Source organism: Schistocerca serialis, chromosome 1 (genome assembly GCF_023864345.2).
Source record: "Schistocerca serialis cubense isolate TAMUIC-IGC-003099 chromosome 1, iqSchSeri2.2, whole genome shotgun sequence".
Taxonomy (NCBI): Eukaryota; Metazoa; Arthropoda; class Insecta; order Orthoptera; family Acrididae; genus Schistocerca; species Schistocerca serialis.
This window is the reverse complement of record NC_064638.1, coordinates 979438694-979458446: the sequence shown is the minus strand read 5'-3', so window position 1 is coordinate 979458446 and position 19753 is coordinate 979438694. Positions and strand designations below refer to the sequence as shown.

The 19753-nt window shown below is 42.4% G+C and overlaps 1 protein-coding gene across 3 annotated transcripts in view; it reads left to right on the top strand.

The window, feature by feature from the left end:
- The window catches only part of LOC126412923 (discoidin domain-containing receptor 2-like), a 911045-nt gene that overhangs the window by 345474 nt on the left and 545818 nt on the right, over positions 1-19753 (top strand). For all 3 annotated transcript variants that reach the window (XM_050082831.1, XM_050082824.1, XM_050082815.1), the window contains exon 2: positions 15102-15188. In XM_050082831.1, the coding sequence (XP_049938788.1) occupies positions 15122-15188 (67 nt within the window). In that variant the 5' untranslated portion in view covers positions 15102-15121. The remainder of the gene's footprint in view (positions 1-15101; positions 15189-19753) is intronic.

Below are 19753 nucleotides of genomic sequence, written 5' to 3'. Positions count from 1 at the left end.
GTGACCTCACAATCGAACACTTGTTTCCTGTACCATATGCGGAGGTCGTGGCAGAGCACTGCGAACACCACCATACAGACACCACAAATAATTTTCGACCTTGAGGGCATGTGATGCCATACATCACACACCCTTAGCCTACCTCTGTATAGTTCCATCCATCGTATAATATGCATCCATTTTGGATCTTAGACCCACAAACTCCACAATTGGCAGTCTGTCTCATCTTTCATTAAGCTGATAACCTTCCTGTTCTGAGGAACAATACCATAAGTATTATTGGCTGTGTATCCCAATATATCGAATTCATTAACATGACACATAATTACTTCATATGGATCACAATTCTTCAGCCAGTAGATGAAGCTACCTTATCCATATATAAAGTAACTTTGGTTCTACGAAATGAGTTTTAGCAAACTCATAGTTGAAGTGGTACATGTGGAATTTGGTGATGTCAAATATACACATACCCAAATAAATTGGTTTCTTAAACTCTACTGAAACCTTTGACATCTCCACAGCAACAAAGTTCTCATTAAAAATAGTGACCTGCTTAAAATTTGGTCCGGTAGTGCACTTTCTTATGCTCAAGGGGGAATGATTGAAGGACATTGCCTGGGTGATTCTACCTCGCTCCATAACTAGCCTGAGGCACTGCTGGAGATTATGATAATGCATTATGTACCTCTGCTTGTGTCCAACAGCGGTAATCAGCTTAGGGAAAGTGCTTCCCCACAGAACTGGTTGCACTGGACATAACAGCAATCACCTTTTTTTTATAGTGTGGAGGAGGGGCTCCATTAAAACGCACTCATCTAGGGACAGTCGGGTCGAAAGCTGAATGAAGGGTAGCAGTTTGAAGGGCAGAGGAAAAAATGCATCAAGGCAAGATCCGAGGGAAAAAAACCTCTGTGGGAAAATGCTTCTTGCCGTTTCATGCATACTAACAAGGAGCCCACACTGGCATGATGGCCAACACTAAAGGTCTACTGCCATCTCTGCATATTGATTAGTTTTAGCTAAGTGAGGTCTCACAGATGTGGGTACTACTATGTTTGTGTGCATCTAGTTACGATTAACCATTAAAACGCACTCATCTAGGGACAGATCGGGTCGAAAGCTGAATGAAGGGTAGCGGTTTGAAGGGCAGAGGAAAATATGCATCAAGGCAAAATCTAAGGGAAAAAAACCTCTGTGGGAAAATGCTTCTTGCCGTTTCATGCATACTAACAAGGTATATGAGGTCTGCCTCCACCATGCACCCTACGCTGGAATCAGCCCACAGACCCAAAATTTTTCCACCTAATCCCTTCACCTCGTATTTGGGCACCCACTGAAACCCACCAACAGGCATTGGCTGCATCATGGCGAGCCCATTTAAGTTGTTCACATACAAATATAGAATATAACTTAAATCGAGGGATGCATTGAACCCCACATCCCTATGTCGATTATTTGTCTTGGCATGTCTATGGACACGTTGGCAAAGTCCTATATGGATCCTGCTCTCAAGGAAAAGATGCATATCAGTTTCAGTCAGAAGTTCGATGCTGCGCCACATTTTCTTGAGCAATGCGTCCCAGGACAGCCCAGGTGCTGTGTAATAAAATTCAGGTTCCAGAGAGTACATGGCCATGCATACATTCTGGAACTTTTCAAAAATATCCGCAAGGAAATGCACGTCAGTGTCCATGTATAGTCTTGTGTATGCAACCAAATTAGGAACGCTGAATTCCAGCCAGACATTTGTGGTGTTTTCATAATCTGCACTAGTTTTGGTATCACCTGTGAGAGTACTGGTAAATACAGATATGTTGGACAGCCTGGTTTCGTCGAATTTCGTATTACTGTCCAGATACTCTTAAGGGAAAACTCCTTTCCCAGTCACAAGCTGAAACTTTTCCTCATTGGGGTATGCAGATTGGGTGATATGCATACCCTCCTGAGTTAAGTTTCAACGAGTTTATGGAGTGTCGCCTGCATAAAACATAGCGTGACAAGGAAGCGAAACGTAATTTTTGGCGTCATTCGTTTGGACAACGAAATATATTTTTCAACATTCTCAGGTAAGACACCGATCTGATTTTTCTCCCAGCCGAATTTGGCCAATTGCTCAGCTAGAAAGTCAGTCATAACTGCTTATATTATGGAATAAAACGGGTATATGCCTTGATAACACATACTTCAAGTTGCATGCACTGTGAGCTGTACCGCACAACTTCCCCGTAAGATGACAGTGGGCCCTACAGGGAGTTTCCGCTTTTCCATCTAATGGGAGCAGATAAACGTGACAGTTAACTGCATCAGTATCAACATCCCATGATAGTTATTCAAGACCAGTGAGCAACTAAACTGTGGGATTATCCACGACATAAGATTCATAGTGGTTAAGAGCTAATCATATTAGCTTGCAAGTTGGTAAGCTGCTGCATATGGTATGTGTTTTTGCATGAAGGTGGTACATGAAGCTAAGAGGTTCCCTTCACAGCGGGTGACAGGGACGAGGAGATATTCGAAATCAGTGTGTACAACAAACCAGTATCGTTTCTGGTGGTGAGCATTCTTGAATTTTATGAACTTGTTATCTTCTGTAGGCATAACAACACATACCGTTTCCTTGGATTCACAGTCCTTCAGATGCTTTTTTAAATACTTTTTGTCTGAAAAAGTGTTTAGACACAAGAAGCAAATGTGTTTTTTATGTTCATGTTTTGATAATTGTCTGTAAAGGAGGCATGGAATGTCTTTGATGCATACATACTGCTGAATATCACCTTCAGAGAAGAGCAGCCTGTTTACATGAAGATCATGCTCACCTACATATTTCTAAAAATGGAGTATCCTAACTACAATATGCTTGTGCTGATCATCTGGCTTGCTTTTCTACTTCTTCAGGCCATAAATGTGAACATATATTCCAAGATTTTTTGCCTCAAATTTTGGTATGTCCTGAATCGATACCATCAAAATTACAACCTCCGGGAATTTTTTTCTTAGGTACAGTGTATGTTGTTGTGCGCCCAGGAGGGTATCTGTAATGGCAATTTCTCTCACAAGCCATTATTGACCATGCAAAACAAGCATTATCCTTTTCAATTTGAACCTTAAGACAAGCGTGCTTTTCCTTAAAATTCTTACATAGTTGGACCCTCCATTTAACAGACTATAGACATGAATGTGGATGTCGAGGTGTGGTATTTGGCTCAGTGCTTTAGCTGACTCTCTCACTTCCATCTCAGAAAACCGGGCCCATGATGGATTCACGATACCTCCAGCAATTGATGTACTCCGAGATATAACGCCGTTATCACACCAGATGTTGTGCAGGCTTTTCTCCTCAGCAGCACCCTGCTGTTTGGGATGGTGAGTCAGCTCGCAACAGAGTACTGCATTACATTTAATGGCATTAAATCTCGGATCACCTGGGGCTTTGAGGATCTCTGCCTCCAGCACCAGGAGGCATACTTATAGAAACGTGGCTGGGTCGCGATACCCCGCAGTCGGATTTTCAACTCTAGTGAATGAGATACGCCGCTAAAAAACCCTAACAGCCACCGAATATTCTAGAGGGGTCATGACGCCGCTAATCTGATGTTCTTCACTGTCAGGACGGGAGAGTGCTACTGCTAGCCCAGGTCCATTATCACTAACACTACAACTCAGAGATGACTGTGTCCACCCAGTGGATGAGTGAATTCGAGAGGAGGCGCCTTGTGCACTGAGGGGTATGCGCCGAGACACACATACCTTTCGCTGCTGGCGACAGCGGACAGTCGGAGACAGAGCAGGAGGTGGTGGTGGTGGTTAGTTCCTGTGGAAACACCGAGGCTGTAGAGAGGGTGCTCGTTGAACCTGATGCGTTCTGGAGCCTTCACCGTTGCCAGCCTGGAGGATGGAGATCGTTGGTCTGACTGAACCACCCACAGACACCAGAGGGTAGGCGATGGTACAGGGGCCAGCACTGCAGTGGCCACAGCTGCTTCTGCTGCCTCTTGCATGGCCACAAGTGATGCTTTGCACTGAGGTGCATGCCACTCGGCTGTGTGTTTGATACCTGCCACCACTGTAGGTATCCATGCCACAGCAAGCTGTCCTGGTGGTGGTGTTGGTGTCATCTCTGTAACATACGAATAATGGAAGAAAATTAAGTACAGTGCTCAAGATTCTTTAAATATATGCTGTAAACAAATAGCAACAATCAAGTACAATAGAACTCCAGAATAATAATTAAATGCTGTTACGCTGACAGTAGCGTTATAATCACCTTTTACACTCTGGGTTCCAGGATTGAGCAGTTCAGTCGATCTTTCTGCTAGTTCGCCCACCCAATCAAATACTTCCTCCTGCTCATCCAAAAGGGGGAGATGGTACTTCCTTTCAGCAGCCACCATCTCATGCACTGACTCCAGTATTTCACCCTCGCCAGCACTGTTGTTGTGGAGCCACTGATCCATCCAACTTAAGTTGTCTGCAACATTGGTTATAAGAAACAACAAGAAATAAAAATATGTACTGATTTTGCCTACAGTGAGATACTGATTATACATAACTACGAAAAAAAGAAGTAGTTCATACCTGATGGAAGTGATGACTCCAGGTCATCATTCTCTCTGCATACCCCTGCTAAATTATCACCCTCTTCTTGCTCCATAGCAATAACTACAACGATTAAGAATATATGCCTCACACAACTGTATATGGTGAAGTAAGAATGTCTGACAGCAATATATTGCAAATGTACTTATTTTACTGCATTTTGGCCTCCAGCAGCTGCTCAAAATCGGCCAGCTTCCTCTGTAACGCTGCATCAGTGAGGTCAAAAATTTTGTAAACATTCGTTACGATTTGAATACACAAGAGCTTTTTTTTGAACACGTAAACTATCACACAAAATTTGTAGATTTACTTACATGATGGTATCATAATCTCTTCAGCTTGCTGCTGCTGTTGATTTTCACCATACAACTGCTGCTGCTCTAATGCTAGAAGAACAATAGAAATGTTATAAGCACTTGTTACGATTTGAATACTTTAAAAAAAGATGTTTTCTGAGCGTGTAAACTATCACCACAGAATTCTGTGATGTACTTAAATGATGTAACACAAGCTCTTTGGCTTCCTGTTGCTGGCGACTTTCAGCTTCCAGCTGACACACTAATACAGCCAGCATTTCGGGAATGGGTGCTACAATAGCAAGAAGAAAGCACTTATAACCACTTCTTGTTAAAAAGGATCACAGTCTCGAAAAATTTGAATACATTGCTACGTAATTTTATAACTGTCGCAATTCGAGCTCATAAATTTTTTATGAACGCTTACATGGCAATTGCACCAAGTTTGACCGTTTCCCATCACCACCACCGCTGGCATCGCTACTTGCTAACCATTTCGTATTGCAAGAATCACAGAGACGCAACTAGGCACGGTCAAAGACTGATGGTGGTTGGGCTTTGTTTATCTTCAGACTCCACCCTCTGTTTTGCAGAGGACCGAAAGCATCTCAGAATGGCATACCAGCAAGTTATAACTTGCCTTCTTTTTCTTCAAACAGCCTGAAGCAGGCTTGGTGCAGGTAGCTAAAAAACGGTGCACTACTGTGAGGGAAAAAATTATGGGACTAACAGACAGAGGAAACTATCGATAACATCCATTATTTACTGGCAAGTAGCTGCAGGTGACTGGAAAATTGGATGCATCTGTTAGCTTTAGAAAAACACGCTTTGTTCATGTTGGGACAAATAGACAGCCTGGCACTTCTGGAGGTGGGGGTGGGTGGGGTGTAATTAATTGATCAATTAAATTAATTCGCGTATCAATTTGATATCAAAATTATGGTGGTGCCGCCCTTAACCTGCTGCTAACGTTTCTCTGTTAGATATTTTATTTATATCTTTATATATTATACATGTTAAAATATGTAGCCTATGTCTGTCCAGATGTTAATAAGAGTTTTGTGTAAAACGCGAAATATATCGATCAAGAATTTTAGATAATAACATTTCCGCTTTGTATATTACATGCATATTTGTATATTACATATATTATAAAAAATTGGCGTATAAAGACAAGCACGTAATAGAATGCAACTTCGTGTCAAAATTTCGAAGCAATCAGGGAACAACTTCCGTAGATTTACGATTTTGTGCAATCAATCATTCATATTTTTACTTATATAGATGTAAATGTTCGTCTCTGCAAAATAGTAAATCTCCTGGTTATTGATGTTTTTGGATTCAGTTGATAGTTGACGGACACGTATTGTTATAAAATACGACTGAGAAACGCGGGCCACACGAGTATTTGATTGAGGTTGCAATCGGCTCGTGGGCCGCAGTTTGTCGACCACTCATATAGAGCGTTTCAAAAAGATTCGTCAGATTTTACTAACTTGTATATCTTAAATGAACAAAGATGGAAACTGCTATGAAATCACGGTAACGAAGTTTGTAATTTAAAAAGAGTCATCCGATTTTGCGTGACTATATCGTTTATGTGCATTCATATACAACCTCGTGATACTTTTCACAACTACGTTTATAATCAAAGATGTCGTTTACCTTTCATAAATCTTCAACGTGCTTATGTAAATATGGGAACGATTAGTATGTCAGCACAACCGCACAAAGTACGAGCGATCGAACGAACATCACCTTATACACAGCCCAGTGACCATTGTCCATGTTTGTCAATGTTTCACAAATGAATCGGCAGCACTAGCAGTGGTGGGTACGTGTTAGATTGTTGGGGAGGGGGGGGGGGGGACACTGGAAACAGTCCAGTCGTTGTCGTAAGGCGGAAACGAAGTAATTTATCTAACGCCCAACTCGGGCTTAGGGTGGAAGCATTTCCAAAACGGATATGTTGGTGAACTGTTCGCGTGCCGCCGTAGTTTTAGTGTACCGTGCATGGCAAAATGGTGCTATCCAAAACCAGTGGTGACGCAACTGGTGTACCACAGGCCATAGATGACAGTGGTGAACGACGGTTGTGGTCTTCTCAGCGACCGTTCAGCGAACGTTGCCGCGTGTGAGCCTCTACAGTAGGCACCTTGTTCATGCACCCATGGCTGACTGCTGTTCATCACGACGAAGGCTGGAATTTACACGCCAGTACCGCAACCAGACTTTCACTGAGTGACAGCAAGTGACTTTTCGGATGAATCACGTGTTAAGCTGCATCGGACACATGGCGTGTCCGGCGTGTAAAGTCTGAAAGCAAACACCCTGCAAAAACCGTCGGAAGGGTCCCCGTCGGAGGAGGGAGCGTTCTGGTCTGGGAAATGTTTTCGTGATATTCCGTGGGTGATCTCGTCATTCTGGAAGGCACCGTGGATCGACATAAGTGTGCACCTATCGCTGGGGATCATGGCCACTCCTATATGCAGTTTGTTTTTCCCCGGCACCATGACATCTACAAACAGGACAATGCAAGGTTTCACATAGCTCGCACTGTACATGTGTGGTTCGATTAGCACCATGATTAGTTTACTGTCCTCCCCTGGCCACTAAACTCCCCGGATTTATACCCAGTCGAAAATCTGTGGGGCCAACTCGATTTGCTGTCCACGCCATCGATTCTGAACCGAGAAACCTAGTGCAGCTGGACAAGGCACAGGAGTCGGCATGGCTCCACATCCCTGTCGCTGCCTTCCAGAACCTCGTTGACTCTCTTCCTGCCCTTCTCGCAGGGCTCCAAGCTGCAGAGGGTGATTATTCTGGCTTTCGACAGCTGATCACCTTAATGTGACCGGGAAGTTTGTATTCTGTGTGTAAGAAAATTTTATGGAGTGGGTTTCGCAATGGAAAATCGCTTTTGAATGTTGTTTGTTTGTAAGAAAATCCTGTTATGGTTCATATGAGAAAGAGAGATGTCAACCAGCATGATTCTGAATTCGTGAGCGGCAGGATCTTGGCCTACCGCGATGGTGTTCTCACTGATAATGCTGTCAGCGTTAGTCGGAGTCTTACGGCTGTCATGCGAATGTGGACTCGATGGGTTTTGGCTGCACGGTTAAGTTCATGGTGTACTTCCAAATCCGTAACGACTTTTATCAGTAGGTTGATGCGGGCCGCTCTGTAGCCTATTCTGGCGATATGCAGACACTTCTAATGTAAAATGTTGTGTGGATCCAGCATATTTCGAGCACTGTCGGTTAGGACAGCAATAACTTGTCATTACATATCTCATCGATATCATCGATCACAGCATCAGCACAATATTGGCCGGTTTGCTACGGTCGCAGGTTCGAATCCTGCCTCGGGCATGGATGTGTGTGATGTTCTTAGGTTAGTTCGGTTTAAGTAGTTTAAGTTCTGGGGGACTGATGACGTAAGAAGTTAAGTCCTATAGTGCTCAGAGCCATTTGAGCAAATATTGGCAGGTTTCCTTCTGTTATTAAGGACGAGTCCCCTTGCAGACTACTGGATGCGGAGTATTTATTATGAAATTAACTATTCAATGTTCCGCGACACCCGTCCGACCGTCCACAATGAATTCAAGCATATTTTACTACTGGGTCATCCGGTCTGCCGATTGCTGTTGGCAAGCGGGGTACACCTAGCCCTTGTGAGGCCAATTGAGGAGCTACTTGAATGAAAAGTAGCGGCTCCGGTCATGAAACCTGACAGTGCTGAGAAGAGCGGTGTGCTGACCACATGTTCCTCAACATCCGCATCCAGTGGCGCCTGTGGGCTGAGGATGACACACCGGCGGATCTATACCGTTGGGTCTTCATGGCCTGTTCGGACGGAGCTTAGGTTTGTCTTCTGCATAAAAGCTGCCTGCAAACGTTGGCATTCAGCGTCTAGAAGGCCCCCTCCAAGTGCGCATCACAGTAAGGTCGTATCTTCTGAAAGGCTTGCTACCAGTGCTGGATTCTAACAGTGCCAGTGGTATATCTGTGGCATAAACTGCTCTAGCAATATTTTCGTCAACTTTTTCGTCTGTGGCATCTACAGATGATCTGGCTTATGTTGGTGTGGGCAGCGATACATCAGCCATCCGAAATACCGGGTGGTTGTAATTAAAGTGCAGATACTCACGAAGGACCAGTGTGGGCTGTAGTTATCGTATGGCAGCGAAACTGGTAGATATGCTAATGCATTACTGCGGAACAGATTGTCGTAGGTTGTGACAAAAATCATGCGTTTAATAGATTGTGGACGTACCTGATATCATTGTGATTCCGGCGCGGTCACGACAAAAATGCATAATTGTAGAGCTTTTTGCAATATTTATATGTGGCTTCTGCTTTTCCATCCACAGTTCGTTTCATACTGGTTTCACATACCGTCATGCGGCCGCATAGCTGTGGAAGGTTTGCTGACTACGGGGGCAGCAGATACTTCCGCAGTTTTACGTACCCGCGCAACGAATAACAAGTGCATTATTGGATGGAATGTTCGATCTCCAATACCTTCCTAGCTCTTGCATATCCTTAAACGAGCGTTTCCGCCGTCCAGGAGAGTTTTGATGCCCCCTGGGCCTTCAGGGCTACAGGACGTAGCAATTTAATCAACCAAATAAACCCGTTGTAAAATCGTCTAAAACCCTACCTTCTGATATTAAACCGTTTTATTCGTTATTTTTGCATCTCCAGACGCGATACGTATCTCGAATCAAGAAACTGGCTACTTTGCAGCAAGAGCGCCGCGGAATCTCAGCTTGTCGACCACATTTTGAGAGAGGTAGTGCGTCCAACGATAACACTAGACACAGAAACGGCCCCATACAGTGTTTTAAGATGATTCCAAGTTCTGAGTGTAGCATATCTGTGATCCGTGAGAGGAGGCTGTGAGGAGAACGGATTTGGACAGATCACATTTTTCGTTGTCAGTTGAGCACAGTATAGTGCCATCCAGTGTATAATGCGTCATTTCTGGTTCGCAAAGCCTGTAATGTGGACAGCAGCCGTTACAAATCCGAGTTGTTAAGAGCGGTGGCTGTGCCTTGTCTTCCAGCTCTCTGTGATGGTACCTTTCAACAAGATACAGTAGGGCCGTATGCTGGCCACGCTGTGATGGCTGTCTCGATACAGAGGAGTTGCCCTATCCATCACGTTGTCCATATCTCACCCGTTGAAAATATCTGCTTTTGGGTTGCTGAGACAGGTTCTTCACCACTTGCCAGCCACTACCATTGACGAACTGTGGCATAGAGACGAAGCAACATGGAATGACGTACCCGTATCTGTAAACCAAGGTCTTTCGACTTAATATCTAGCCTGGTTAGAAACATAGCTGCTGTCTGAGAGGTCAGGGGTGTGTACCATATTTCGTACTCTATATACCCCCAAATTAACTACAAATATAATCAATGAATTCTTTCTAGCATATTATATGCACACTGCACGTAAAATTTGTTTGCTATCCTTCCTGGCGTTACAATTTTAATGGGCAGAATTGTAAATTTTTATAAACTCAACTGTTCTCTGAGTGGATCGATGACCTCCAGGAATTCCTCTCTTGTGCCCGTCTATCTTTTACCCTACGTCCTCAATTATTTATTGGATGTATCCGAATCTCTACCTTCCTCCACAGTTTGTACCCTCTACAGCTTTCTCTACTATCATGGATTACCTGATGCCTTAACAAATGTCTACCATCCTGTCTGTTCTCCTCGTCAGTGTTTTCCGTATAATGTTCCCGTCTTCTCCCAATCTGCGTAAAAACCTCCTCATTACGTATATTACCAGTCCTCCAGATTTTCATCATTCTTTGGCACCACATCTCACATCTCGAACGCTTCGATTCTCCTCTTTTTCTGGTTTTTATTGAGCCCATGATTCACCATCATACAGGGCTGTGCTCTAAACGTACATTCTCAGAAATTTCTTTCACAGATTATGGCCAATGTTTGACACTAGTAGACATCTCTCGCGCAGGAAAGCCTTCCTTCGTCAAAATGTCTTGATTGCCATACAGAGTAGCGGATACCTTAATTTCGTGCTCACCAATTTTGTTATTAAGTTTATAGTTAATCTCATTGCTACTACTACTACTACTACTCTTTCTCTGGTTTACTCCCAATCGATATTCTCTTGTCGTTAGACGTCCTAAAGTTCTTCCTGAGGCATGTCATCAATCAATCGTATCATCGACACTTTTTCGCTCTGAATTTTAATCCCACTCTTGAACATTTCTTTTACTTCTGTCGTTGCTTCTTCCGTGTGTAGATTCAACAGCGGGGGTGAAAGACTACATCCCGTCATACACCCTTTTTAATCCGAGAACTTCACTCTTGCTCTTTCATTCTTATTGTTATCTCTTGGTTCTTGTACAAATTGTATATTATCCGTGTTTCCCTAATGCTTAACCGTGTTTTTATCAGAATTTCAAACATCTTGCATCATCTTACAAGACGACGTTTCTTGATTTTTCTTCAGATCTGCTTGCCCTACTGATCGAAACGTCAGAATTGCCGCTCTGGTGCCCATACCTATCCGAAAGCCAAATTTATCGTCGTCTAACAGATCCTCAGTATTATTTTCATTCTTCAGTATATTATTCTTGTCAGTAATTTGGATGCATGAACTGTTAAGCTGATTCTGTTATAGTTCTTGCACGTATTTGCCTTTGCTATCTTCGGACTCACAGCTCACGCGTCCACGTTGCTGACAAGAATAATATACAAAAGAATGGAAAAGAACATTGAGGATCTGTTAAGGCAGATATGACGTTGCGGCTAATAATGCAAGCAGGACTATACCAAAATCGACCTGAAAAAGCGTTCGACTATGTAAAATGGTACAAGATGTTAGAAATTCTGAGAAAACATGGGATAAGCCCTAGGGAAAGGCGGGTTATGTACAATATGTGCAAGAACCAACAGGGAAGAATAAGATTGGAAATCCAAGAACAAAGTGTACGAGTTGAAAAGGGATATACGACAGGGCTGTAATCTTTCGCCCCTGCTGCTCAGTCTATACGTCAAAGAACAAATGTCGGAAATGAAAGAAAAGTTCAAGAGCGAGATTAAAATTCAAGATGAAAAGATATCAATGTTAAGATTCGCTGGTGACATTGATATCCTCAGTGACAGTGAAGAAAAATTACAGGAGATCTGTTGAGCGGAATGAGCAGTCTAACGAGTACAGAATATGGACTGAGAGTAAATCGAAGAAAGACGAAAGTAATTAGAAGTAGCAGAAATGAGAACAGCGAGAAACTTAACATCATGATTGATAATGAAGAAGCAGATGAAGATAAGGAATTCTGGCAACCTAGTCAGCAAAATAACCGATGACGGACGAAGAAGGAGGACATAAAAGGCAGACTAGAACTGGCAAAAAGGGCATTCCTGGCAAAGTGAAGTCTACTAATGTCACACACAGGTCTTGAGGAAGAAATTTCTAAGAATGTACGTTTGGAGTACACAGTTGTATGGTGGTTAAACATGGACTGTGGGGAAACCGGAACACAAGAGAACAGTAACAAATGAGACGTGGTGCGACATCAGAAGGTTGCAAATTAGGTGGACTGATAAGGTGAGAGAGAAATGTGGGGGTTCTCTGCAGGATCGTCAAGGAAAGGAATATATGGAAAACACTGACAAGAAGAGAGGACGTGATGATAGGACATTTGCTAAGACATCAGGAAATGATTTCCATGGTAATAGAGGCAGCTGTAGAGAGGAAAAACTATAGCGAAGAGCGAGATTGGGATACATTCAGCAAATAATTGAGGGCGCCGGGTGCACGTGCTATTCTGAAACGATAAGGTTGGCACAGGAGCCTCATCTAACCAGTCAGAATACTGATGACTCAGATCTATCCCTCCCGCATTATTCGACCGCACGTCGTCCACACACTCTTTCAACAGTTGATCTCCTACATCTTCCATATCAATCACGTCGTCAGGCAAGTCCTCCCCCATGTAAAGGCCTTCAGTGTACTGTTTCCACCTATCTGATGTGTCCTCAGTGCTTAACAGTGAAAACCGTTGCACTCTTAATGTTTCCGACCGTACTTCACCGAAGATTGTTTTTACTTTCCTATATCTGAATCAGTCCTGCCGAAGACCATTTCTATTTCGATACCTTCACATTTTTCCTGAAGCCATTTAACCATGGCTTCATGGTTTACCTGCACCGTGGCTTGCCTGATTTATATAGGGTGTTACAAAAAGGTACGGCCAAACTTTGAGGAAACATTCCTCACACACAAATAAAGAAAAGATGTTATGTGGACATGTGTCCGGAAACGCTTGATTTCCATGTTAGAGATTTTAGTTTCGTCAGTCACCTACGCTCAATGGAGCACGTTATCATGATTTCATACGGGATACTCTACCTGTGCTGCTAGAACATGTGCCTTTACAAGTACGACACAACATGTGGTTCATGCACTATGGAGCTCCTGCACATTTCAGTCGAAGTGTTCGTACGCTTCTCAACAACAGATTCGGTGACCGATGAATTGGTAGAGGCGGACCAATTCCCTGGCCTCCACGCTCTCCTGACCTCGACCCTCTTGACTTTCATTTATGGAGGCATTTGAAAGCTCTTGTCTACCCAACCCCGGTACCAAATGTAGAGACTCTTCGTGCTCGTATTGTGGACGGCTGTGATACAATACGCCATTTTCCAGGGCTGCATCAGCGCATCAGGGATTCCATGCGACGGAGGGTGGATGCATGTAGCCTCACTAACGGAGGACATTTTGAACATTTCCTGTAACAAAGTGTTTGATGTCACGCTGGTACGTTCTGTTGCTGTGTGTTTCCATTCCATGATTAATGTGATTTGAAGAGAAGTAATAAAATGAGCTCTAACATGGAAAGTAAGCGTTTCCGGACACATGTCCACATAACATATTTTCTTTCTTTGTGTGTGAGGAATGTTTCCTGAAAGTTTGGCCGTACCTTTTTGTAACACCCTGTATTTCTGTATTCCTGAATTTCTTGAACATTTTCTACTTCATTCTTTCGTTTATCAATTTATTTTTTGCTATTACCCAAGTTTTCTTCGCAGTTACCTTCCTTGTACATGTGTTTGTCCATCTTATGTGACTGTCATTTTTAGATATGTCCACTCCTCTTCAGCTGATATGTCTATTGTGACATTCATTATCGCAGTATCTATGACTTGAGTATATATGCCGGTAGCGGTCACTCTACCAATACGAGAAAGTAGCTTAATGACCGTCTCTAGTGTTTAACTGTTCAGTATTTAATTCCATGAAAAGTGAGGCTGATACTATTGTAACTAGTTTTGTGATAAATTACTGTTCATTTAACAAAACATGCATTATAAGTACAGCGTTTGCTAACTTCACTATCAGGGACCAAGTTGTTTGAATGGTGCTGTAAGCACGTATGAATAGCTATGGCTGAGAGTGTTGGCGAACAGGTAACTGGAAATTGTTAGGTAATAATGTTTATGTTGTAGGGAAAGCATGACCACTGGTAAGTTTAACTCGTGAAAAGCTGCATTCGTTGGTTGCGAGTAAAAACTGCCTACACAGTCTCTTGGTGTCAACACTAAATCTATCGTAATTGAAATCATACGTTTGGGGAATAATTGTCATTGCACATTTTCCATAACGTTTTAGAAAATGGTGAATAAGACGAACTATTGTTACTTTTTTCTAGCTGTTCGTTCTTCATTCAGAATGCTCTAAGTCTTCGCGTCCCCATTTGAAGCCACATATGCAGAGACCATCGGGGCCGGTTTTATTTCTTTTTCTTTTCTTTTTCTGTCCTGTCAATGAATTCTGCTGTTACTCGTGTTACATTAGATTGCTCTTGTCTGGAACAGGCTCCTTCAGTGTTCGATGACTATGAATTCAGAGTAGTTTACAAACAATATTGCTCTTAGATAATGCTGCCTCATCTTGCCTCAACAGAGAAACGCTCCAAGAACTATTCACACTACGAAATGATATTACTCCTTTGTCTGTCTTTTAGTAATACCATCATTATAAATAAAAACAAACATATAGTCTCTTCAGCAACGGAGTACATCGTCTCCACGATCCTTCACTTTGTATCTTCCTTAATTTTATTTTTTATAGAGATAATTTAAAAATCAGACACAATTTTATTGTGATGGGCAAACGAAAAATCTCAGGGTTCTCACCCGAATAACGTCATTTGTTTCAGATGACGTGACGCGACTGTAGATGGCGCCGATAGTCGCCGGCAGCCTGCTGCTTATGTTGGCGGCCCTGGCGCACTCTCTCCGACTTGGTAAGTGACTAGCGCTTCCCGACGTTGAAACTTTGCTAAGCGAACAGTCGAGCCTGAATATGGGAGTATCGTGCAAACACGAGCAGGTTATCAACGCTGTTTGAGCACATTGTTTCTCTCGTGTCTGTGGTAAATTCCCAGATAACCATCTACTCCGTTTACATTCTCTCAAGTTTCTCGTTGATGGTTTGTTTAGGGCTAAGCCTGAATCACGCTGCTGAAATTTGTGTCCAGAATAACAAAACCAAATTCTTTGATTTATCTTATATCACATAACCGGCTTAGAAGACAAGATAATGTTTCAAGAGTTATATGGTGTGATCAGAGTACAACAGAAGGGTGTTGTATATAGTTTCGAACAATAACGATGTTAGAGTATAGAAAATACTGTTATATGCAGTTTTATTATCCGTGTTGTGCTTAACAAAACCACTAGTAAATATAGAAGTACTTCCTTCTGTTGAAGTAAAAAAGGGCTGTTTTGGGAAATAATACCAGTTCAGTTGGCAGTTTTGAGCTCTAATGGTTTAACCTTACATCGTGTCTATTAGCAATAAAATTCGCCGTCAGAGCTCTTATCAACAAAAGTATTGTGTTGGGCAAGGTTTTTAGTAGACATTGCCAACCATCCAAAAATATAACATGTATTTTAGTTAGTACGTTTTGTTCGATAACGCATTTAAATAGTATTGTAATCACCTACAGGTATCTCATTTGCTTTATCCCTGAATACTGTAAAATTACGAAGTTCTAGTAATCAGAGATGTGGTGTTTTATGTAACTCATTGAATTATCCATCTCAGTATTTGAAAGAAAGTATGAAGACCCTTAACTAGTGCTGGATGCAATTACTGTCACATGAATTCTTTGAATATGGGAACTCAGTGAATCTAACTAATTAACATGAATTTGTAATTGCAAGAAAAGTTGTGAGGAATTTGAAGATGACATGCAAAAGCAGCTAAATGGAGGTAACCAGATTATAATAGGGGACCTCAATGCACATGTTGGCACAGACAGGAAAGGATTCGAGGAGATAATGGGACCAGAGGGCTGGGGGAACCGAAATAGAGAAGGAAAATTGTTGCTGGAATTCTGCAAGAGGAATGGGCTGGCGATCGCAAATTCCTTGTACAAGAAGAGAAGTAGCCACAAAATAACTTAGTACAGTGGAGACTGGTCCCAAACTTCAGTAGTAGACTATGTACTAGTGGATAGGCAGATGATGAGCAGCCTCACAGATGTTAAGGTCATTCCATCTGAGGCCTTAGACAGTGACCATCGGCTGTTGGTAGCCACCCTGAGAGAGAAAAAAGATAGGAGGGCAACAGACATACAGGAGAAAAGGTTGAAGACATGGATGCTGAAAGAGGATGAGCGGAGGACCCAGTACCAGACACTGATCAGGAAGAAGCTGCCAAAGGAAGATCAGAGAACAGTGGAAGAAGAATGGGGAGATTTTAAGAGGGCTCTAGTTGAGGCAGCTGAGACTGTGTGCGGAAGAACTAGCACAAAGAGGAGAAGTAAGGAAACCCCATGGTGGAACAACATATGTAAAGAGGCAGTACTTCGAAAGAACAAAGCCTTCAGAGAATGGTTCCAGACCCGAGCAGAGGAAGCTAGGGTAAAATATAAGGAAAGCAAGAAAGCGGCACAGACCATAGTAACGGCGGAGAAGAAGAAGTGGATGGAAAAATGGACAAGAATGTTAGAAAAGGACAGTGAAGGGAACAAAAAAGTACTTTACACCATGGTAAGAAATAAGAGGAACGACAGAAGCGAGTGCCTGAGGATCATGGATAATAATGGAAGAGTTGTGGAAGAAATGCATGAGCTCAAAAAGATTTGGAAGGAGTACTTTGAAGATCTGTTGAATGCCGCCAAGCGGGTAACTAACAGCGATGGAGAACCTAAGGCAGCAGACGATTATAATAGTGGGGAAATTGATGATCTAACTTGGAATGAAGTGGAAGAAGCCATAAAGAGGATGAAAGGGGGCAAGGCACCAGGTTGGGACGAAGTAACAGTGGATATGATACGAGCAGCAGGAGAAGTAGGAACCCAGTGGCGATACAGAGTGCTGAGGGTGGTGTGGAAGGAGAACAGAATTCCTGAGGATTGGAAGAAAGGAATTATAGTCCCGATCTTCAAGAAAGGGGATAAAAGGAGATTTGAGAACTACAGAGGAATCACCCTGCTATGCCACTGTGGAAAAATCTATGAAAAGATCCCGGAGAAGAGAATAAGAAGCAGTATTGAAAGTAGACTGCAAGAGGAGCAGTATGGTTTCAGACCGGGAAGATCAACAACGGGCCTCATATTTGCGGTAAGGCAACTGCAGGAAAGGCACTGGTAAGTTTAACTCGTTAAAAGCTGCATTCGTTGGTTGCGAGCAAAAACTGCCTACACAGTCTCTTGGTGTCAACATTAAATCTATCTTAATTGAAATCATACGTTTGGGGAATAATTGTCATTGCACATTTTCCATAACGTTTTAGAAAATGGTGAAAAACTGAATAGGGTGAAACGATTAACCTCAGAAAGCTACTTGAAACAGAAAAAAAGTCCACAGATCGTCTAGGCTACACAGCCAGTTACTTCTTTTTCCCAAACTGAAATATCTGTGAGAAACAGGAGCTTATCTCTAGGAGGTGGTACTAATTACTATCATTTACAAGTTAGGCTCTATTCCAAGGCACTTAGATTTCAGAGCGATGTAAAGTACAGTCTGAACAGCGTATATTAGTATGATAGCTTTCCTTAAAATAATTGAAAGATCAAGTGATGAATCCAAGAAAAGACCCCAAGGCGTTACAGACAACAACTTAATAAAGCAGATGTACTACAGAGCTTATGACAATTTAACAGCACTAAATATCCGTTTTCAACAAACACTACTGCAACGACAAACGCCCTGCGGCTCGCTGAAAAATAACACTGCTTTGAAGACCACCAGATCTAAAGTGGCAGACAGCTTGTGGCGTAAACAAGTAACGGTAAGGCAAAACTTCAAGTAGCACTTAAACAATGGCGAGCAACCACTGTTACAAGTGCGGAATAAGCACCAACCATTCAGTGGATTAAACTCAGACTAGTTGTGGTCAGCAATAACTACGACTCTCTCTCTCTCTCTCTCTCTTTTTTTTTTTTTTTTTTTTTTTTTTTTTTTTTTTTTTTTTTTTGACCAAGAAGTCGTTATTCCATAATTTCAGCTCAATGAACAACGTGGAGATAAGGGAAGACAATTCAGATGAAGCACACTGAAGGACGTTGTGAAAACTTCTATTCAGCCATTCAGCCACTAACGGTACATATACTTATATGGATATGGTGTCTATTCTTTCGGACATGTCCGAAAGAACTGACACCATTGATGACCTGCAGCCGTCTAGAACGAAATTAGAATTACTTTAACACCTTCAGCTGCTAACGGGCGTTGATATACAGGGTGGTCCATTTATCGTGACCGGCCCAAATACCTCACGAAATAAGCACCAAATGAAAAAACTACAAAGAACGAAACTTGTCTAGCTTGAAGGGGGAAACCAGATGTCGCTATGGTTGGCCCGCTAGATGGCGCTGCCATAGGTCAAACGGGTATCAACTGCGTTTTTTCTAAATAGGAACCCCCATTTTTATTACATATTCGTGTAGTACGTAAAGAAATATGAATGTTTTAGTTGGACCACTTTTTTCGCTTTGTGATAGATGGCGCTGTAATAGTCACAAACATTTGGCTCACAATTATAGACGAATAGTTGGTAACAGGTAGGTTTTTTAAATTAATATACAGAACGTAGGTACGTTTCAACGTTTTATTTCGGTTGTTCCAATGTGATATATGTACCTTTGTGAACTTATCATTTCTGAGAACGCATGCTGTTACAGCGTGATTACCTATAAATACCACATTAATGCAATAAATGCACAAAATTATGTCCGTCAACCTCAATGCATTTGGCAATACGTGTAACGACGTTCCTCTCAACAGCGAGTAGTTCGCCTACCGTAATGCATGTTCGCACATACATTGATAATGCGCTGACACATGTTGTCAGGCGTTGTCGGTGGATCACAATAGCAAATATCCTTCAACTTTCCCCACAGAAAAAAATCAGATCCGGTGAACGTGCGAAACGTGGTATGGTGCTTCGACGACCAATCCACCTGTCATGAAATATTCTACTCAATACCTCTTCAACCGCACGCGAGCTATGTGCCGGACATCCATCATGTTGGAAGTACATCGCCATTCTGCCATTCAATGAAACATCTTGTAGTAACATCGGTAGAACACTACGTAGGAAATCAGCATAAATTGCACCATTTAGATTGCCATCGACAAAATGGGGGCCAATTATCCTTCCTCCCATAATGCCGCGTAGATTTTCCGTTGCCCAATAGCGCATATTATGCCGGTTTACGTTACCGCTGTTGGTGAATGACGCTTCGTCGCTAAATAGCACGCGTGCAAAAAAATCTATCATCGTCCCGTAATTTCTCTTGTGCCCAGTGGCAGAACTGTACACGACGTTCAAAAAGTCGTCGCCATGCAATTCCTGGTG